Source organism: Nyctibius grandis, chromosome 4, assembly GCF_013368605.1.
Source record: "Nyctibius grandis isolate bNycGra1 chromosome 4, bNycGra1.pri, whole genome shotgun sequence".
NCBI classification, from domain to species: Eukaryota; Metazoa; Chordata; class Aves; order Nyctibiiformes; family Nyctibiidae; genus Nyctibius; species Nyctibius grandis.
Genome location: NC_090661.1, coordinates 90,239,930 through 90,261,711, shown reverse-complemented (window position 1 = coordinate 90,261,711; position 21,782 = coordinate 90,239,930). Strand labels below are relative to the sequence as shown.

Genomic DNA, 21,782 nt, shown 5'->3' with positions numbered 1-21,782 from the left:
GCTGCAGGGATGGGCATCCCCATCGCAGCACCTGGATGCAAAGCCCTGAGGGAGCTGGTGGACGGAGGTGTGGGTTGATCCCCCAGTGATGGCAGCCAAGGGGGTTATTTCCCTGGGCAAGCAGGGATATTGGCAGCAAACCCCAAGATAGGGAAAATGGACCCAGCTGGGGTGAGGACGTGACCAGCCCTATGCTCACCACCACTGCCTGTGCCCCAGCCAGGCTGGCAGCACATGTCCAGCCCGAGCCATGGGGTGTTTTGGGGCTGGAAGCTTTCAGGGGTTCAGGTCCTTGCATGGCCATGTGTGGGGGCAGAAGCAAGGGCTGCTGGCTTTGGATTTAGGGATGAATTGAGAAGCTTCTAATGCCAAGAAATGCAAGTATTCCTGGCCCACGCTTGCTTTAGGAAAGGCAGCAGTGAGGTGGCTGCTTGCAACACAGTGGGGAAACCGAGGCACTGAAGCAGCTTTCCTAAGACCGAAAAACCCCTGATGAAACAGGGCTGTCCCAGCCACACCGTGTGGCCTGGGGGCAGCTCCTGGGACATCCCCAGCCCTCTCCAGCAGAGCATCCGGGTTGAAGGGTGGAGATGCACATTTGCCTGCCCTCGGCAAGAGCCCTTCCCTCCGGCCTCAGACCACATCCCCGCTGCCCGGCGTCTCCGGTGAGTGCCGATCGCGGAGCTCCGAAACAGTTCAGCGGAGGAGTACAGGATGGGAGAGTAATTCGATGCTCTGAGTGTCCAGAAAAGATCCTGCTAGAAATACCCATCTGACACACCGCTTGAGATAAAGCAGGGGAGGCGGCTTTACTTTAGCTTATCGGACACATTTCCTCCAGAGAGATCTCCATCAGCTCAGGGAGGAAACTACCGAGTTTTTGTGTTTCGGTGGCTTTTTTCTTTTTGAAATTTTTCAAGAGGAACAAAGATGGTTGGGAAAAAAATGTTTCACTTGGTCCTTATGTTGTTAGTGAGAAAGTTTTAAACTGGAAAGTTTTCATCTCTGTTTTCTTTTAGTACCAGAAATAGAAGATTTTAGGGGTTTTTTTCCACAATTGAGATGAAGTAAATAATACTGCCTGGAGAATGAGGTGGAAGAGAAATTTTTAAGTTGAAGAACAAGTGACTTAGAAAGCTGTATTTTTCATTATTATCCGATGGAAACAAAGCGAAGCACAAGCACGATGTGGGAATTTCCCCCACTACTTCAAAGCTGATTTAATGAAATTCCATTTTTCAGGGAAAGAAGCAGCGCATCAGAAAGCATTTGCAGACATCCCCATCCCTGGGACCCAACTGCACCCCAGGAGCTGACTCACCCCCCGCCTCTGGCCCGGATTCTTTGTGTGTGCTGGGGAGGTGCAAAGGGACATTGCGAATGCCCTCACCCCATGAAGACTCACGAGGGCTGTGCTTGGCCTCGCCTGCCGTGCAAACTGTTTCACTCCCTGCGTCTGCTGTCACCAGTCCTTGCTGGACAGGTTTTGGGGTTTCAGTGCCCCCCAGCTCCCCCTGTCCCATCACTGCAGGAGAGAAGTGGCTACCAGTCTGTTCCTCTTCCCCAGGGACACATCCAGGCATCTGGGGAGCTGGGGACGCCCATCTCCCCCACCCTCCAGCACCCCTCTGCCCCTCACCAGCCCCAGATGTTCACGCAGTGGGGCATGTGAGCAGGATGCTGCGGTGCCAGGCAGGATGGCTGGCAAAAGCCCAGGGAGCGGTCGTCTCGCCGCCGCCGTGCTGCTAAGCATCAGGCGTTCAGCATCAGTGCCCCAAAACCCATCAGCAGCTTCAGGGGATCCACCTTGCAAGGTGCAAGCATGAGCAAATGTGTCACAGTGCACGAGTGTCTCATAAAAACTTCTGCAAGTCTGGGAGCATGTTAAGTACAAGTTTTGGTATGGCAGCATGCAGGGACCAGACTCTGGGGAGCACAGCTAGCCCTCAGGAGCTGGAGATCCCTTCATCCTTTTGACCTTCCAGCTCCTTTTATCATGGTTTCTGAAAAGTGTTACCACTTGCTAGTGCTTTGCAAGTGCCTCTTTGCACCCTTGGTCTGGGAAATGCAGCCCTGGGACGATGCTCTCCCCACTGATGTATCCTAGAACCACTTTAACTCATTTTTCTTCATTTTTTTCCCCAAACCCCTGCTCTGTTTCAGTGAGGAGACATTTCTCCAGCTTCCCAGGTTTTCTGCTCTCGTTTTCAGCTCTGTGTTAACCTGTCCCAGCTGTCGCTGAACATGAGGTCTGAGTTTGCTGGTAGTCATGGGGCATTTCCCCATGGCCCTCGCACTCGGGACCATAATGGCCTTAGAGGCTCCTATGTGCAACAGGCAGGAAAAACAGGCACTGGTCAGCCACAGCCTGGAGGGTGGCATAAGCAGGAGAAATAGCCCTTGCTGCAGAGTGGGCAGGGCTGGGGATGTGCTGGACCACTGGTGATCTGAGCCCTTGCCAGCCTGGCAGCGGGATTAGGTCCTTGGAAAGAGAAGTGTCCAGGCTGTCATTGACCTTCAATGCCCTGCAGTGCTGGGTGTGTGGCCAGGGTGGGTAATGCGTTAGGTAGCTAATTGGGGTGGTGATAGATGGGCAAGGTGTTTGGGGCTCATTAATTTCCTGGCAGGGATCAGCTTGTCACATCCTATAATGAAATCAAAGTGATAACACATCTAACTCAGGGAACACAAGGAGCACTCAATCGGGAGGCAGAATGCTGCCTTGCAACATCCTCCAGCTGATAAAAACTCTTTACCACTGTGAGAGTTTAATCCTGCTCAATGCTGAGCACCTGGGGCACAGCTCAGCCTTGGCCCTATAACCCTCAATAAGGTCACTGATCCTGTTTGGCTGATTTCTCCTGGCTGCCCAGGGAAAAGTGGCTGTGCAGGGGATGCTAGAGCTCAGCTTAGCGCTGCTTTGAAACCCCACCAGCCCTGGGGTGCAGGTCTCCTGGGAAGCCTCTGCCCTCAAGCATGGAAGTTTGGGTGAGCTGGACCACAGCCTTCCCTCCCCTGAGCTCAGCTGCAACCGGGTTTGGGGCTTGCCTGGATCCCTGGAGCAGGGGCTTAGTTGTTCTACAGGAGCGATTTCCCTGGGCCAGACGTATGCTGGACACAGCGGGGCTGTGGGGAGTGTGTGCTGGATTACAGCTGGCACCGCCATGGCCAGAGGATGCTGTGGGACAGGGCTGCTGTGTGGGGTCAGGACGGATGAGCTCATGCTCCCTCCTGGCCTGAAACTCCCCAAGTCCCCAACCTCCTCTCCCAGAAGCTGCCGCTTCCCATCCTGTGAAGAAATGGAAGAGCATGGAGAAACAAAAAGACAGAAAAAAAAAAAAAAGCCCCTGTGGTGACAAACACGAGCAGCATGGCTGTGAGCCAAGGCACCGCTCACCCACCCTGGGGACAAGTGCGGGGGGACACAGGGCCCCTTCAGCCAGGACTGCGGAGGGGGAAGGCCAGTTTTTCCGGCTACAGCATTGTTCTGCAGGACCTGAATAAACACCCGGTCCTGGGCACCCAGGCAAAGGGCACGCTTCCCTCCCAGCGCCCGGAACCTTCAAGGAAAGCCCTTTTGTGTCTGCCTTTGGCTGAGCCTTGGACACCACCTCCGCTCCTTGCAGCCAGCAGTGCCTGCAGCAGCACTGCGGGTCCCTTGCTGTCAGGAGAGGGTGGGACAGGGCCATCCTCCGGCTCCTGCACAGACATCTGGTGCGTGGTCTCCTCTGAGAGCTGGGATCCCCCATCTGCTTCTTCAGAGCCCAAACCCTGCACAAGTGTGGGTGTGCTTGAGAAGTACTTTAATTTACCCTTTTAATATGAATACTATTCAATAGTAATGATTTGGTAACTATTTAGTCATTAATACTGCTTCTTTGCTACTGCTGAGTACTTTGGTTTGATGTTACAGACAATGAGGAGCTGAGGGCAGGCTCAGCCACCCCATGGCAAGCTGCAGCATCCCAAATGAGGGGAGAGATACTCAGTGGTGGCTGTCCCCAGGTGGGACTGGACTGCGAAAATGCCACCCCCTGGGCTCACGCAAGCGGACAAGGTTTGAAATCTGCTGGTTTGAAACCTGTGGCTGCCCTACAGAGCTGCACTTCTCTGCTTTTGGGAGACTTTCTGCCTCTGAGCCCACCTATCAGCTACCCCAGGGGGGCCAGGACTTGGCTGGGACCCACCAGGCGCTCATGTCCTGGGGATGCTCTAATAGCAGAGAGGGCACTGGGGAGCCAGTCACCTGTGCTGGGCACAGAGCCTGGAGCTGGCACGTTCCCCTGCTCAGCATGGGGCACTGGCTTTTACCACTGAAGGTCTCACTGGTGCAGCAGCATCCAATGGGCCCAGGACAGACCCTGGGTTGCTCTGGGAGGGCAATGGCACAAGGATGCTGCAATGTTCAGGGGTGCTGCTGTTCCACAGGGCAGCGAAGGACTCAGTGCAACCAGCTCCAGAGGCATCAGAAAGCAGGACCTGCCAGGTGATGTCAGGGATATAATTTTCCCTTACCATTCATGATTTCTAACCTAATCATGTCAGTGCTTGGAAGCCTCTGCATCCCTCATTTTATTCTGTGCTGAATCAGACCTTGCCCTTGGGTAGGAAAGAGCTGCTGCCCACCCAGCCTGCTTCACTGTGCTGCACTGGTATCGCCCAGAGATCACGATGCTCTTCTCCCCAGCACAGGAGTTGAGGAGTGCAGGCTCCTGGCCAGGGAGCAGGTTAGCAGCCCACTCTGTGTCTGTTATCCAAAGCACTAAAAGGGCTGCAGATGAACTAAGTGAGGGACTAAGTAAATAAAGGATTGACCTTCCACCCCGGGGGCCAGAGGGCAGATACAAACTGGTGCTAATGTGAAATAGAGAGGCAAACTTTGTAGGCTCTGGAGGAATTTCTCCTGGAAGCATCAAAGGCAGCAAAGGACTTGCGTATCACCCTGTTTGCATCAACATGAGGATGATGGCCTTGCCACCCAGAGGACCAAGCTCTGGCCAGCGCCTCTGGGAGGGAAGCTGTGTCCCTCTGGGAGGGACGTTGTGTCAGCTCAAGGGCTGAAGCAGGAAAGGGCTACAGGGAAATCCCCGATTTGGAGGCCTGGGGCTGCTCACACCTCCAGCATGGTGCCCCACAGGTGGCCTGGCACAAGTAAGTTGCTGTGTTTCACACAACATCCTGCAAAGTCATGGTGGGGGTGCTGTGTGCCCTGCAGATGGATGGACCTGGTGCTTTTATGTTAACCCTGTGGGCACTGGGATTGGGGACTGCTGGAAAAGCTTGGGTCATGCAGTACAGTCTTCAAAGGGCTTTCTGAAAAAGAGGCCACATCCAAATGTCTCAGGCTGGGCAACCAACATCCCCAGTTACTTTTGGCCATATGCAAACAGGCACATGGCTGACAGTCATATGATAGAGGCAGAAGACCACGAGGGATGGACGGGTCAATAGGAGGTGGCAGATGGACATGGCCACTGGAGAGAGGGAAAGACAAGCGGACAAAGGTCAGAGCTTGGGGAGCTGGAGATGAGCAGAGGAGAGCTGAGATCTGATGGGGGTATTGTGTTCTGACTGAGGGAAGTGGGACGGAGGGATGGTTTTTGTTGTTGCTTTTCTTGGTCTTGCACTGGCTAGGAAGAAAGGTGAGGCTCTGCCCGTGTTATTAATAGCTGGGGACATGCAGGCTGGCACAGAGCACTTCTGATGAGCCCACAGGACCCCAAAAGCTGGGTAATGCATGGCTGATAGCCAGGCAGTAATTCAGTCACAGGATCATGATAATGTGCACAAACCTCCCTAGGCCTGTTGCATTATGAAGCACTGTGAGTGATTTACACCCTGTTAGCAGCTAACTGATCTGTGTGCTATGTACGGCACAACTGGACCCTCTGGGCTACTTACAGCTCCACTTGCCATTTCAGTTGATCCCTGGGAATGGCTCTTCCTCCCTTGCAACCGATGCCATAGTACTGTACTTGCTTTCCCCCTGATGCAAAAAATCCCCAGTCCCCTGAAGCACCCTGTTAAGAACTTCCCCATCTCATTGAGCTGTTATTAATAGGGGGATTGTCTGGTGTCACAGCACAGGCATAAAATACATTAACATTATCACATAATCTTATTTACTAAACACTTGTGTCGCTTCACCCTTGGTAATTGCATTTGGGAGATGCAATATTTATGAAAGAGGAGAAGGAAATGTCTTGGCTCATCTCCTCTGAGCAGTAAAAGTCCTGGGGAAAAAAAAAAAAAGATGCTGGGGGGATTGTGGAAGCCTGGGAAGGAGATGTGAGCGCTGCTGGTTCACTCACAGCGAGTTCAGTGTTTGATGGGACTCTGTCTAAGCTTGAGCTTTGCCACTGAACTGCTCCTGGAACTGGTGAGGCTGAGGTACGGATCCGGGTTTTGCAAGGGCTCTTCTGCCTGCGCCAGGCTGTGTCGGACCCCAGCGTTCTCCTGGCATCTCTCTGCAAATATCGCTGCGAGCTCACCCGCTGCCTTGCGTTAGCTCTGACTTCTAATCGCACCCGCACGGCTCGAGGATGCTGTGCCCGCTAAGCACGATGATTGATTAGTATTTCTCCTAGGACTGAAATCTACCCAACCAGCCCTGCATTTCTCTGTAGGACCTCACAGACCGATAGCAGGGGCTGAAGAGCAGAGTTTTACCCTGAATACAGCACCCCTGACCCTGGGAGCTCAGATTTGGGTATGCACCTTTCCCCCCCACCTCTGAAGCCCCAACTCCTGACACTTCCAGTTTTGGGGGAGGTTTGCAGCAGGGTATGAGCTGCTGGAAGGTGTCCCTGTTTCTCAGGGTATGCTCAGAGCTCAGCTACAGCAGCGGTACAGAGAGAGATGTCTTGAAGATTATTTTAGTGCCTCGGACAGCGCTATTCCCTCGAAGCCTTCAAGGATTTGTCCCCAGAAATCAAAGCTCGTTTCCCCACCTGCAACCACCCCTGTCCCTTCGTGTCCCTGGTGTCTGTGGGTGACCCCCTCCGGCCAGCCCTGCTGGGGTCCCTCCAGATCGCGCTCCGAAAAGCCGCGGAAGGAGCAGTGACATGAAACAGCGACTTTACACAACCCCCCGACCCTCTCGGTACTGGCACTGGCAATTCAAAGCCATTGGTGATGTGGGTGGGACTGAAAAACCGGTGTCACCTACTTTTCCCCTCCACTTTTGTTTACACACCCTGTTTAATTTGTTTGTTTTCTGTTGTGCTTCTCCATCCCTTAAGCTGGTTTTCTAACCTGGGCTGTTAGAGACAGCAGCCGCAAAGCCTTTGGGATGGAGCCGGCTCTGTCCTCTCCCCGTGCTTGCTCGGCGAAGTCCGGGACGCTCTGGCACTGGAAATTACAACTAACTACAGGTGAAAAAAATCAATTAATACAATAGTGGAAAATGTAATTAATGAATTAAATTTACAAGTGTGGAGAATGCGATTTGCATAAACGGCCGATCGTGTTGAAACCCGGATAATCCCTCGCACTCCCCATCCCCAGGGCATCGGGCCCCCGGGTGGAGCTCACTCGGTGTTTTACCCCTCGGGGAGCGGGAGGAGTGGGGTGCGGTGGGGTGGGCGGGTTTTGCCACAGGGGGAGGCTTGGGTTTTGGAAACCCCGATGATTTTCTATTTCTAGATCTCTTTTTTTTTGTCACGGTTAATGCCAAGCACCCTCCGTTCCTGCGCTGCAAACGACGTGCGGCGAGTTTTACGGGTGCCCTGCCAGAACCTGGATGGATTTCTGCCGGCGAAGGAAAAGCGTCTGAACCCGCCGGAGTCCCCTAATTTCGGGGACCGAGGTGACCCCCGGGCAGGGCAAGGGCTCGTCCCCGCAGCTGCCCACCTGTACAGCAGCTGCCTGCGGCGGGGGGGCTGCCCCTCCTGCCCGGCCCCCCTCTCCGAAGGCTAATGCAAACAGCAGCAAATTAGATTTAAGTTTACCCATTGGTTCTGCAATAATTTGTATTTGCTTTTTGCGTGCTAATTAACCTCGGGGAGGGAAAAAAAAATAAACATGAGGATTTACCAAGGAGGATTTTGAGGTTTTTATAGCTAAGCCCTTAACAATGTTTGCAATAATTAAGACCGTTATTGTTGGATCTTCTTGTTCATTAGTGAAAGCTACTTTGTTAGCGGAGCGGGCAGGGCGTGCGCGGGGTTTGCGGAGCTGCCTGTGCGCCTTGCCCCCGAGGTCTGCTTTTAACATGGGGGGACGGGGAGGAGAGAGCCACGGGTCTGTTGGCAAAACAGGACTTTGTCTGATGAGGAAAAGGCCTGGGGCTCGGAGCGGGCAGGGGACAAAAGCAGCCGCCGCTTCCCCGGCGACCGAGCAAAGAGGGCAGCTGCCGGCAGCCGGGGCCGGCCGAGCAGCCCCCATGGGCGCGGGGGAGCGGCAAGATCGGGGCGATATCACGACAGCCACCCTCTGTGTCGCGACAGGCCTGGCTTTCGCAGGGGCCAGCGCTTCTCGGAGCGGGGGAGACCCTAGGGGAGGCGGCGGAGGGACGCGAGCGTCCAGCCCACGTCTGCTCCCTTACCGCACGGCTGTACAACTGGCACGGGGGGTGTAATTAAGCTGGGAGTTAATAACGGGGCAGAACCCCCCCTGTCCCCCGCTGCCGTCGGTGCCCTCGGGGGTGGCTACCAGACGCCGTTCATTAGCGGGGCTGGTGCGGGGCGGGTGGCCAAGGGGACGGGGCTAATGGGATTACACGCATTTCTGCACGGTGGAGAGAGGGGCTGGTGCCGCAAGACCAATAACTTATTGGCAGATGCTCCTCCGGCAACCGGCAACACTGAATATTCATGGGGGGCCGCCGGGCACTGCAGCCCCCATCGGCCGCCACCCCGCTCCCTCCCCTCCCGCGGGTACACCCGGCCGGGGGGGCCGGGAGACATGAGAGCCCCCCGGCCTGTTGCACGGAGCCGATCAGTCCCGGGGCAGCGGCAGGCAGGGAGGCAGCCAGGGAGGGGGCAGGTGCAGGCCGACCTCCCCTTCGGGGCTCCCCGGCACCCGCATTGCGTGTAGGTGTGATGAGTTGTGACCGTTCTCTTCTCTCTCCTGAACCCATTTTCTCCAGGCAGCCAGCGACTACAAGGAGGCGAGAGGGAAGTCTGCGGACTCCTTTAGATACTTATTTTTGGTAGACAACGACTGCCCTCGGAAGATGTCGTTGGCAGGGCGCGGAGCCGGCCGCGCTCCCCGCCCGGGCCCTGCTGCGCTCCCCTGGCCCAGCCGCTCCTTCACCGCCGTTTTCACTCGTAGCCCCTCGATCGTTTGTAACCATAAAGGGGAGAAATATTGTTGCGGGCGAAGTTCGTGCGATGCTGCAGCTCCCGCCCGCTCCCGCTGCGCCGGGCACTTTATACTCATTAAGTGCAGCGGCGTTAAGTCATTACTGTAATAAGGAGTTATGCTGAATACAAGGGGCCACGTTTCCAAAGCCATAAATTACAACTGTCAGTGCGTATTCGAGGGATCAACAGAGCTGGGAGTAATTATTTACAGCGTGCTTTATAGAGCAATTAAAAATTCCCCAAATGGTGTTAATTGCTTTTAATGCGCAGAAAGCGCGGCCCGCCCTTCCCGCTGACGCGGAGCCGGGGAAAAGCCGCCGCCGGCAGGGTGGGGGGCTCCGGGGACCTTCCGTGTGGGGTGGGTCTCGGTGGGATATGCGGGAAACGAGATTCCGCTCTGGGAAGCCCGCACCGCTGCGGGAGGCCGGTTGGTTGGTGCGGAGGTCGCCCTGCTTCGCTATCGGTATTTGTCGCGACTTTTGCGATATAATTCAGTGGGGGCGGCAGGGCTGAGAGACAGAGCCCCGACGGCAGAGCGCGTCCCCCTGCTTCGGGGAACGGCGGGGCCGCCCTGCCCCGGGGCTGCCCGGCGGGACCCTCCGGCCAGCTCCGGTGCGCTGCCCGGGCCCGTATGGCCCCGCACGGGCACCGGCTCCTCCGTCGTAATTGATTTCACGGGGGTCGGGACGGCAGAGAAAGAGCTGCGGGAGGCGATGGATGTGCGGCAGGGTGAATAATCACCCAGCCCGACGAATTAAACGAATTAAGAAGTGAGGAAGGGAACGGGTCGGGGTGCACCCTCCTGCTGATGGGGTGCGGGTGTGTTTTTCACTGTGCCGGTGTCGATGCAGTACGAGTCGCTCACTCTCCTTTAGGAAATAAGGAGGGGTTTACAGGTTCCAGAAAGCGCTGCTCGAAGCGCAGGTTTCGGAGCGAGACCGGTGCGTTTTGCTGGGACCCTGACAAGGTCCCAGACACGCCACTTTTGTCCCCGGTCCCTGCAGGAGGGCTTGTATTTTGCAGCAGTCTCCTGGCCAGCAGCTGCGAGGCTGGGAGGCAGCTTGTGATGCTGAGATCCCGAGAGCCCCGAGCTGTAGAGGAGCTCGGTGGCAAAGGGGAGAAAGCCAGCAAAGCAGAAGAAAATGGGAATGGAGGGTGGAGGACAGGCCCTGGCTGGGCTGCCCTTCTCTGCTAGCAGGAGGCAGATGCACCGGATCAATGAGAGAACCTGAGAAAGGATCCCCAGGCCTTCGTGGGGAGGGAGAAGGGAGCTTTATGTAGCACGAGAGGCCCTCATCTCCATTGCTGTCTCCTTGTGTAGACATACTAAGCCCCCAACTCTCAGCTGGGGCAGGATTGAATCACTGCCTTGGAAATGAGCCTGTCCCAGCAGCTGCTCAGGGCAGATGAGCAGGGACAACAGTTTCAAGGCTGGTAGGAACACGTAAGTGGCCGTGTGTGCTTGGAGGGCATGGGACGCTCTGGAGAAGTAGAGACCAAGGGCATTGGGCTCCTCAACACGCTGATTTTGTAGCAACTTAGTGCATGTGTCAGCTCTTGCATTGGAGGCTTTCTTCCATCTCCAAAGAGGGCTGATCCAGCTTGTTGTCGTTTCCTGCAGAAAAGGATTTCTCTGGCCAGAAAAGAAACTCTTTGCTCTTTAGGCAAACATCTGAGAACGCCTGTCTCCCTGGGCTCTGCTTACAGTATGATCCCCGAATTATTGTTTGCAGGGCCTGACATTCAGAGCCCTAGCAAAGATGGACAAATCCAGCCCTCAGTGGGTGGGAGGATGCTGGCTGGGGCTCTGCCTCCAAGCAGAGCTGGCTGGACTGGGGCACCTCTGCCCCCTACCCCAGGGGTACATTTGTAGGATCGCTGGATGCAACTCGAAGTGGGTGCTGACCTTGTAAACTCTCCTATTGGAATGTGAACCTGAAAGCACCAAGACTAGCCCTGACCTGTCCTGGTGTGTGGACTTGCAGGACTGTGTGTCTTCTTAGAGGACTAAAGTCTCTTTTAGCCCCAGAATTAGGGAGTTGGATGCAAAGGCTCTAAATGAGTTGTCAGCTCTCATGAGACAGGGCAGTTCCAGAGCCTAGTGTTCTACAGCACTGCTCAAGCCCCAGCTGCAGAGAGCCCAAGGGGAAACTGAGGCCAGGAGCAATTTGAACTGGAGCATCTGAAATGGGTGTTGTCCTCGGGCTTAGACGTGCAGTGCCCAAACTTCCAAGGTCAGGAGCTGTGTGTGGCTTTCCCAAGGCTGCAGGTGAGGTATGCAGATTAAATCCTGGGGTGGTGCGTCATCCCAAAACCCATCAATAATTCCCATTGACTTCCAGGAGTCTTGAATCCCAGTCAGGACCTAGCCCTTCCTGCTCTTCTCCTTTGTCCTCACTGGGTGCTGGGCAGAGAAAGACATTACTTAACTTTAGTCTCTCTCCTGGCAGGTTTTATTTCCTGAAGCCCCTACCTTGGGCTCAGCAGCTGGGGGCTGTGACCCTCATTAGCCAGCTTGGCTCACTGCTGGTGACCTTGTGATTTCTTGGGGCCAGTCCCTCTGGGTCCCTCAGCATCTGCTCAGCCTGGGGGATCTCTGGTGCAGGGAAAGCCGAAGGCTTTGCCCAACATCAACCGGGGCCTTTGGGATGTACAAGCAGCATCAGACAGCTGTGCTATTTACTGGAGAGAGGGCACCTCCCAAGTCTCAGCGGCAGAGCTGGGTCCCTCTGGATGTCAGGGCTCGCTGACAGGGGACTCTGTGGCACTGTGCGGGGCTGGCATGGTGTGCTCTGCCGCTTCCCTATGGAGACAACCTGACATGCTCAGGGCTGGTGAGAAGGCTCTGCCCCACATCCTCTGTGTGGGAAGGCATTGGAGAAGAGGCATAGGCTGGTCCTGGAGAAGGGCAAAGGCAGCTGCGGCCCTGGGGGATGAGAAGACCCCCTGCTAGAGGGCAAGCTCCCGGCCTCAGCTAGCCCCAGCCCTCGCTCCCTCCCTCCCCTCCCAGCTCCTCCTAACCACAAGGACTTTGGTTGATGGAGCTGGCGCCAGCGAGTTCCCTGAAGAGTTCAGAAGTCAAGAACTGAGGCAGGTATGGGGAGGGGGGAAACCTGACCCTGGCGGGCAGGCAGGGCTGGGCGGTGGGGGAGAGCTGGCTGACTGGGCACCACCTGGGCACGAGGCCGAGGGGTGGCCATGAGCCGCTGCTGCTCGCTGTGCCCATACAGCCTTCCCGGTGTGGGGCCATAGTCATGGGTATGGTGATAGTGGTGGGTCCCCAGTGGAGACCTTGGGGTGTCACAGCAGGGTTGTGGCTGGGGTGAGAGTGGCAGGAACCCACGTGCACTGGTGTGTCAGTGTGTCCGTGTCTGGGGGTGTGTTAATGCATGTTGTAGCAGTGAATGCGTGTGTGTATCAATGCATACAGTTGTGAAGGTGTGAGCGAGAATGCGTGTGTGTGTGAATTTGTGTGGGTGCAGGGGGGGTTGTAAGTGTCTGTGAGAATGGGGGGGGGTGTGAATAAGTGTGTACAAATGTAGATGTGTGTGCAATCGAATGTGTGGGACTGTGGGGCAGCACGGGTGCCTGTGAGCTCCTGAGGGTGTTTGTGAGCATGTGTGCATCTTTGTTAAGGGTGAGGCCAGCGAGTGGGTGTGTGTCAGGATGCGGATGGGATATGTGTGGTGGTGAGTGAGGAGGTGTACCTGAGTGCATGGGCATGAGTTTCTATGCCAGTGCATTTGTATTGCATGGGGGATGCCCCAGAGCGGGCTGTCTTGTGGGACCCCCACGGTCCCTGTGGGCACTAAACCACTGGCCCATTGAAGACACGGAGGGCAGCGTGTGCCCCAGCCGAGGAGGAGGGGCCTGTCAGGCCGCCCCAGGTGGGAGGATGGAGCGGGCTGCCTGGTGCTGGCAGAGCACAAATCAGGGGTGAACCCCTCGACCCCACGGCCGGGAGCGGCGGGCAGCGCTGGGTAGAGCCAGTCGGCAGCAGCTGGGGGGGCAGGGGCACGGCCGGCACCGTGGCTCTGCCCCCTGCCCGGCTGCGCGGAGTGGGAGCACCGACGGGCCAGGGCCAAAACGAGTTTTGCAGCGAATTACGGCAGCGGGTTTCAGATTTTTAGCTTTTTTTTAATATATTTTTTTTTGGCTTTTTTTAACGAAAACACTCATCTCCCCGCGGGCAGGGGCGGGAGGGGGCGGCGGTGCGGCTGCGGCAGACGGCGGGCCCGGCAGCAGCGAGCGCCCCGTCCAGCCCTCTCCCCTCCGCGGTGTGCCCCGGGGGGAGCAGCTGGGGCCGGCCCTTGTCCGGGGGGAATGAGCCCCCCCGGCCCCACCGCGATTCTCCGAGGGGAGGTGTGCCTCGGGCGCCACTGCCTCCTCCCATGATATCCCCACCACGGGCCTGGGCACCCGTGGGGACCCTTCTGACTGCCCCCGTGTCCCCATTCTGGGGTCTGGAAATGGGGGAGCCCCCTCCTCCTCGGAGGCTTTTTGAGAGATGCTGACTTTTGAAATTGAGAACACCCCTACAGAGAAAAGGGGCATGGCAGGTTTGGGACCCCTCCAGAAGGGAATCCCCCGGCTTCAGCCCCCCTCGGGATCAGCTGGTGGCCCAGGGCCCGACCCCCCACGGGGGCTGGCAGCCAGGACCCCCGGTCCCCAGCAGCCCACGGCCACAAACTCGGGGACAAAACATCCCCCTTCACTGCCCAGTACCTGCTGCCGCTGAGGCACTCCCGGTTGCTCCCAGCACCCACCCCAATGCCCTGCGTGCACCCAGTGCTGACTTTATAAGGCTGAGCCGGGTGGTGAATTTTTTTTGGGGGGGTGGTGGGAGCTGGGGAAGAAGAAACTCCTTTTCTCGTGTGCTCTTCTCTGCTGTCATTCACTCGGCTCCTTTCAGCATCCAGCCAATGGAGAGTGAGAGCCCGGGAGCAGCAGGCCCGAGGTAGCCTGATTGATGGGCAAGCGGGGCGGCGGGCGCTTGCACTCGTAGTCCGCCGTGCTCCGCGCTGCTCCGCGGGGCTCTCGGCTCCCCACCGCCCGCCGCGGTGCCCCCTACCCCACCCGGGGCACCTTCGTGTGCGTGTGTGTGTCTTGGGTGAGTGGCTCCTGGCTTGGGGTGGTTGTGTCTTGGTGATGTAGGGGTGCTGGGTCTCGTTGGAGTGGGACCAGTGTTCGTGGGTGGGGGTGTCACGCCTCTGCTCCTGGAGGCTGTTGGCTCCAGGGGGTGCGAGGGGGCCGTTGTTTCTCGAGCGGGCAGCTCCCGTGCCTCGGCTGGGCACGGCTGTCGTGCCCTGGGCTGCGGGGGTTGTTTAGCTCCTGTGCCTGGGTTGCGCATGGCTCTGCTGTCGTGGCTTCGGGCTGAGGGTGTAGCTGCCGCGTCCCGGCTGTGCCTGGCTCTGCTGGCGTGTCTTGGGGTGCGCGACTGCCGCGCTATGGGACCGAGCGTGTAGCCGGCGTGCCCCGGCTGTGCGCGGCTCCGTTGCGTGCCGGTGCCGTGTTTCCGGGCGGTGCGGGGCTGTGCTGTCCTGCCCGGGGCGGAGGTCCGGCCCCGGTACCCCGGGGCGTTGTGCGCGGCTCCGCTGCCGGGGCCGGGCGGCGGCGGCGGCTCCCGGGCAGCGGCATGGAGCACCTCGGGGCTCACCACCTGCACCAAGGCCAAGCCGAGCCCATCAGCTTCGGCATCGACCAGATCCTCAACACCTCGGAGCCGGGCAGCTGCATGGTATCGCACCCGCGGCTGCAGGACTCGGCGGACTACGGGCTGGGCTGCATCGTGGGCAGCGCCTATAACACGGTCACGGGTGGCTACGGGGCGAGCGGCGGCGCGGCCGGCGCCTACACCGGCACGTCCTGCAGCATGGGCGGCCTGCCCGGCTCCTACAACGTGAACATGGCGGTGAGCATGAACGGCAACACCTTGAGCTCGGCCGGGGGGGTGATCCGCGTCCCGGCCCATCGCCCGGTGGCCGGTGGCGTGCACCAGCCCCTCTCCGCCGCCGTGCCGGCGGTGAACGGCATGAACAGTCTCACGGGGCTCACCTTCCCCTGGATGGAGAGCAACAGGCGGTACACAAAAGACAGGTTCACAGGTGAGTCTGGACACCAGGACCCCCCCTCCCTTCCTGCTCCCGCCGTCCCGCTCCCTTCCCCGCCGCCCGGCCTCGGTGCGGCAGCCGGTGGCCGCCGGGGAAAGCAGGACCCGGCCCCGCGTGGAGAGAGCGGCCCGGATCGCCCTGGGAAGTCGGTCACGGAGGAGGCCAGCAGCAAGAAGGGGTGGAAAATAGGGCGCATTCAGTCCCCCCTAAATGCTTTCGTTCGTGTTTTTTTTTTTGTTTACCTTTTTTTTTGGTGTGTTTGGTTTGTTGTTTTTTTTTGTTTTTTTTTTGTTTTTTTTGTTGGTTGGTTTGTTGTTGTTTGTTTTTTTTTCCCCGGGATAGGCAGGCAGGGACAAAACGGGACGGCAAACTCCGCACACCTCCCGCAAGCCCCGACCACGGCTGCCCGCTCCCCGCCGCCCGACCCAACACCCGGGGAAAGTTTCCTTTCAAACGGAGGGTTATTTCGGAGGCACAGCCCGGCCCGGCGGCAAGGGAGCCCGGCGGCCCCGGCCCTCGCCCGCCCGCTCGTACGGCTGTTTTTCCCGTGCCTACCGTAACCGGGATGTTTTTTCCCGGCTGCGGGTTTCGGCTCAGCCTTTTCCCCAGCCAAAAGGGATTTTTCGCAGCCCCGAGCTGAGCCGGGCTCGGGCTGGAGCCGCTTTGCGGACCCGCCGCCGTTTCCAGGTGTATCTGGGCTCGTCTTTCGGCGCTAACAAAGCAAAAACCCAAACAACGAAAAGAAAATAATAAACAAACAAAAAAAAGCAACTAAATTTTAACGGGGAAAAATCAGCCCCGGCGCCCGCACCGGCCCCTCTTCCCGGCGGCGGACACCGAGGCACGATTTTTGCAAGTTCGCGTTTAATTTCGACCCGATGGCTCTTGGCCGCGGGCGAACAAACGGGCCGTTCTCCTGGTAGGCACCGGGCTGATTTTCACGAAGCCCCTTCCTGGCAGGCCCGTCTGAGACACTCCGCGAGTTTTTCCCAATTATTTTTTTTTGTGTGTGTGTGGAAAAAAAAAGAAAACACACAAAAGAATAAATAAAAAAAAAACACAACGAAACGCAACTCCCGTTTTCAGCCCGGGAAGTTATTTCCCGGGCACGAATCGGTGGGGCCGAGGACGGCGGAGGCTACCGCCGCGCCCGAACGAAATTAAACCGAGTCCCCTTTGCACCGGGACCGGCTGCCGCTACCGGCCCCCCGGGCCACCTCCAGGCACTTCTCCGGGCAAGCTGCTGCCTTCCCCGCCGCCGAAGCCGAGCGGTGCCCGGCGGATGCCCGCAGCACTCGGGGAAGGAGCGGGGGCCGCCGCCGCGTGTTTTGCAGCCCGTGCGCGGGTGTCGGCGGGGAAGAGGCGGCTTCGTAGCGGGGGGTCCCCAGCCCAGCGCCCGGGAGCCGGAGCCCCTCTGCTGATGTGTCGCTGCTTGCTTCTTTGCCTCTCATCCCCCCTCCTCCCGTGTCCCCCCCAGTGGCCCTCTCACCCTTCACTGTAACACGCCGTATAGGTCACCCCTACCAGAACCGCACGCCCCCCAAGAAGAAGAAGCCGCGCACCTCCTTCACCCGCCTCCAGATCTGCGAGCTGGAGAAGCGCTTCCATCGGCAGAAGTACCTGGCCTCCGCCGAGCGCGCTGCCCTGGCCAAGGCCCTCAAAATGACGGACGCCCAGGTGAAGACCTGGTTCCAGAACCGTCGCACCAAGTGGAGGTGAGGGGCTGGGGGGCTTGGCGGACCCGGGGGGCAGTTGCTGGGGCAGCCCTGGGGGATCAGGCCCAGCTGCTGCTGGCTCTGCTAAGGGCATTGTTGGATGCGCGTGGGGGTATGAGCCCTGCGAGTGCATGCATGGGGGGTTCATGCGTGTGTATGTGCATGTGTGTGTACACATGCGTGGGAATGAGTGTGTGCATGCACAGCCACGTGTATGCGTGCAGCGCCCGTGGGTATGAATGCGCATGTGGGGTGTGTGCGTGTAGGCCATGTGTGCACATGTCCGTGCGTGCGAGTGCACGCAGTGCGAGTGTGTGCTCACCTCTGGGTGTGTGCGCAAGCAGGGCATGAGTGTAAAACTGCACAGTGTGTGTGAGTGCTTTTGTGTGAAGGCCCTGTGCACGTGGGGGTGCACATATGTGACGTGTGTATGCGTGTGTGAGCACGCATGTGGGTGTGCGTGCAAACCGTCCGTCTGCACATGGATGCGTGTGCAGTGTGCGTGCAGGCAGTGTGCATTCCGTGTGTGTGTATGCCGTGTGAGCACACCGGGTCTGTGTGTAAGCAGGTGTGCACGTGTGCAACGTGGATGATTGCATGTGTGCATACGCGTGTGCATGGGGTGTGTGTGTGCAGTGTGCTGTGCGCGGGGTGCGGGCGGTAATACCGGGGGGCTGGTGGCTGCAGCTGCTCCAGCGCCTCTTTCCCCGGCAGCAGCGTGCGGGAGCCCCCGGCCCGTCCCGGCCCGCCGGGGTGTGCCCGGGGCGGCAGCGAGCCCGGGGGGGCGCGGAGGGGAGCGGCGGCAGGAGCGGGGCCCGTCGGTGCACGGCCGCGGAGGCACCGGGACCCTCCGGCGGCGGGGCCGGGCCGTACCCCGGCGAGGGAGCACGGCTCGGGCCGGATCCAGCACCCAGGGCTGCCGGGGAATCGGGCCCTGCATAGCGCGAAAATTTTCACCCCCCGGGGTTTAGGGCACCTCCTTGCCAAAAGGCCTTTTTTTGTTTGGTTGTTTTTTTTAAATTCCTCCCTTCTGCCGGGCGTGCCGGTGAAGCCGGGGAGGGGAGGAAGAGGAGACCGGGCTCACACGGAGACTCCCGGGCTCCCTCACCAAGATCCTGCCCCTCCCAGGCTGCAGCTTCCCGGGGTGTCCCCAGGGGAGGCACCTCAGTCCTGGGAGCATCCTCTGCCTTGTGCCAGGCTGGGGACAGGCACACTGCAAGGGGGGGGACCTGGACAAAGGGGCAGCTCCCCTGACAGGTCGGAGGAAGGGGGTGTTGCTGGGTGCTGAGCGCTGGGCACTTGGACACAGGCAGGCAGTAGCTTCTTCAAGATGGGGGAAAAGGGCTTCCCAGGGTCTCCCTGAGGGTGAATGGGACAGTGATTGTCTGGAGATGCAGAGGTTGGGTAAGAAACAGGGGATAAGGAACTTGAAACCAAGAGTGTAGGTGAGTCGCCCCCTCAGCGAGCCCTTCCCTAAAGAGCCTGTGGAAGAGCAGCTCCCCAACTGCCAGGAAGTCTCCAGCTGAAGGGATCTCTGTTAGCCAGGAGCAGAGTCCTGGAAGAGGAACAGCCCTGCCTTGGCCTGCGAAACGGGGTCAGCTATGTCTTCTAACCTGGTTTCCTAAGGAAGTGAGGCAAACGTGGCTTGGCTGGATCTCCATCTGTCTGTCAGTACTCTCTGCGTCTGTCGGCTAAGTTCAGCCCCCTTTGGCAGAGGAGCAGAGTATACAAACCTATTCATATGCTTCACAAAAAATAGCTGGGTAAGGAGAAACAAAATCCTGGTTCTGCCTAAGGGAAAGGCTGCAGCCTAACCTCTGCCGTAGTATTAGACACGGAGAATCCCCACCATCCTGAGCCAGAGGGACACAGGCTTGTAAGCTCTGCCTGTTTGCATCTACGCAGGCTGGGTGTTGCAGTGGAGATGCGGGTGCCCCTGGCTGAAAGCACGCTCGGCTCAACACCCAGGGCCCCTGTGAGGGGTAGTGGGCTCTGAGCGGTGCCTGGAGCTCTGGGTGCTGGAAGGAGCCGCTTGCAGGTGCAGTTTGAGCTAGGCAGCGGGGAGTATGTGAGAAACTGTTTAAATAAATGCAGGCTGGGGGGACAGTCTCGCCTCTGCTCCTTACCTGGGAGCTGGAGTGAGGTGGCTGTGTGATCCCCTCCCCAGAACTGAGCTCTTCTGTGAGACATGGGCATCAAGGTTTAGTTCCTTCTTCTGACCGAGCAGATTTGAACCTGCATATCTCAACCTGATAGGAATGCATAAAGCTGCTTGAAGCAGGGAGATATTTGGGAACCTGGTGCCTTTTACCCCAGCTGGGTGCTCACAGACACCGTGCTCCCAACCTGCCTGGATGTGGGGCTCCCTCCCTCCTCCCGGAGCATCTCTTCATTGTGCAGGGAGTCATTAAATATTCATCGAAGCAGAGATGGAGCCGCTCATGGGCTGCACGGGGAGGGCTGGTGCTGCTCTGAGCCCCCTCTCCCTGGGATGCCTGATGTGAGATGTTGACACAGTGATTAGAGCAAGGACTGAGCCCAGAGCTACCTGCTCCGGGATGGGAACCCTGGCCGCATGCCTGGAGGCTCGGGTGCCCCAGAGGCCCATCTCCTGCATCCAGCCCTCGTCCACTTCCCCGGTGGGGAGCCGGGGACCCTCTGCCCTGTGCTCTCAGATGTCACCGTGGAGCTCAGAGCTGCCACTTCCAATCCCCACAGCCAAAGAAGATGAGACATCTCACATCCTCCTGAGTTGCTAAATTAAAAAGCTGCCATTTCCCCTGTCACTGATCCACTGAAGCTGCCAGGAGAGTGTCGGCTAGGCCCCGGGGATGTCAGTGAGGGAGGAGCTGCTTTGAGGATCATCCTGAGACCAGCACTGTGAGCAGCCCCCAGGCTTTCCCAGCAGCATCAATGAAAGTGCCAGGTGATGTTCACCGGTAAAAGCAGGAGCTGACTGCAGGCTGCAGCCTCTAGACTGACCAGCCATCTAAGCAAGGGAGGAGGTGGGATTTTCATTGCAGATTTGTGTTCAGGCCATTTCTACTTATCCGATCCCCTTCTCCCAGACAGCCCAGAGCTGGGACCCTATCAGCACTGGAGAGGACCCTGCAGGCCCCCTAATCCCCCCCCTCGGCAGGATCAGCTCTGCCGGTGTCATTCCAAACAGACACATGTCCAACCTGTTCTTAAAAATATCCTCCTCCACCCTGCCCAGGCAGTTTGTTCTGGGCTTTGATTGTTCTCACTGCTAAAAATGTGTTTCTAGTGTTTAGCCCACATTTTGCTGATTTTTGTCCTGCTGGCTGTAAGCGTGTTGCCTTCATCCACTCTTGTCAACTGGCTACCGCAGCCCGGCGGAGGAGATGGCAGGCCTGGGTGCAGGGAAGGGATGCCCGAGGTGACGTTGCCCATCTCCCAGCCATGTGACACTGCCAGTCAGTGATGTCTCACCTCGCTCCTGCCCCATGCTCCTCGCTGGGATGTTGTGTGCTTGGCTCTTGCTGCTGGGCACAGAGCATGTTTGCAGGGAATTGCACCTTTTGCAACCCCGTCGTGTGCCCCTTCGGGTGTTCTGGCTCTGCTTTGATTTTTTCCCATGGGAAACCCAGAGCCATGGGCTGCTCCTGGCTGTCTCTGATCAGAGTGATTTTTGCTGGGGCCAGTAAGAGAGACAGCCCCAGCCCCCAGTTTATATGACTTACTGGCAGTTTGTGCAGGGGATGTGGGACCACGCCATGGCTAGACACCCTCTTTTCCTACCTGCCCCAGCCCTAAGCACCCAGTGCAACCCTTTCTCTCTGGAGATGCCCCTCCTTTGCTCCCCCAGGCCCCCCTAACTGCTCCTTCTCTCCTAGGAGGCAGACAGCGGAGGAGCGGGAGGCTGAGCGGCAGCAAGCAAACCGCATCCTCATGCAGCTGCAGCAGGAGGCCTTCCAAAAAACCATCAACCAGCCCATCCAAGCTGACCCCATCTGCGTCCACAACTCCTCTCTCTTTGCCCTCCAGAACCTCCAGCCTTGGTCTGATGACTCCACCAAGATCACCAGCGTCACCACCGTCGCCTCCGCTTGTGAATAAGGCTGGCACCCGCCAGCGGCATGTGCACCTTCTGCCGGCGGGGCTGTCCCCGGATGGACACGTGGCATCCCCGGTGGGACGCGTGGCATCCCTGTTTGTCCCTGGGGAAGGCTAGCACCCTGCGGTCCTCCAGCCACACGTGCATCCCACGTGTCCGGCCAGGGAAACCCTCCACGAGGACCGAAAGGAAGGGAAACCACCCCAAAAACTCTCCCTGCCAGTGGGGCCGCTGGAGCAGCGGTGGTGCCTCGCCTCCCCCCAGCCCTTTTGTTCTTTTGAAAGTCTCCGGTGCCGACCGTGAACTTGCTGATGTGCTGCCAGACAAAAGCCCAGCCCTGACAGACAGGGCCGCCGGCGATCACCCAGCCGGGGGAGAGAAAACTTCCTTTGGATTCTGCTGGCGGCGGTGCAAAGGCGGGGGTCACCCCTATACATCCGTGTGTATATATATATATATATATATATATAGTGTGTGTGTGTATATATATATGTATACGTTGGACTGATGGCTTGAAACAAAAGAAGGAGGCTCCCTGGAAAGCGCGCCTCTGCCGCGAGCCTCCTTGGGTCGT

General features: G+C 58.3%; 1 protein-coding gene across 1 annotated transcript; it reads left to right on the top strand.

Annotated features, from left to right (window-relative positions):
* Positions 1-14,940: 14,940 nt before the first annotated feature.
* TLX1 (T cell leukemia homeobox 1) lies at positions 14,941-21,210 on the top strand. Its single transcript, XM_068399674.1, has 3 exons — positions 14,941-15,409; positions 16,929-17,130; positions 20,988-21,210. Exons 1-3 carry the CDS (start codon positions 14,941-14,943, stop codon positions 21,208-21,210), a joined length of 894 nt encoding a protein of 297 aa, XP_068255775.1.
* Positions 21,211-21,782: the final 572 nt, after the last annotated feature.

Excerpts from the sequence above, each read along its gene's own strand:
- TLX1 (XM_068399674.1), top strand. The coding sequence starts at position 14,941 with ATGGAGCACCTCGGGGCTCACCACCTGCACCAAGGCCAAGCCGAGCCC. Across the intron at positions 15,410-16,928 it reads CACAAAAGACAGGTTCACAG|GTCACCCCTACCAGAACCGC; the intron begins GTGAGTCTGGAC and ends CACGCCGTATAG. Across the intron at positions 17,131-20,987 it reads AACCGTCGCACCAAGTGGAG|GAGGCAGACAGCGGAGGAGC; the intron begins GTGAGGGGCTGG and ends CTTCTCTCCTAG.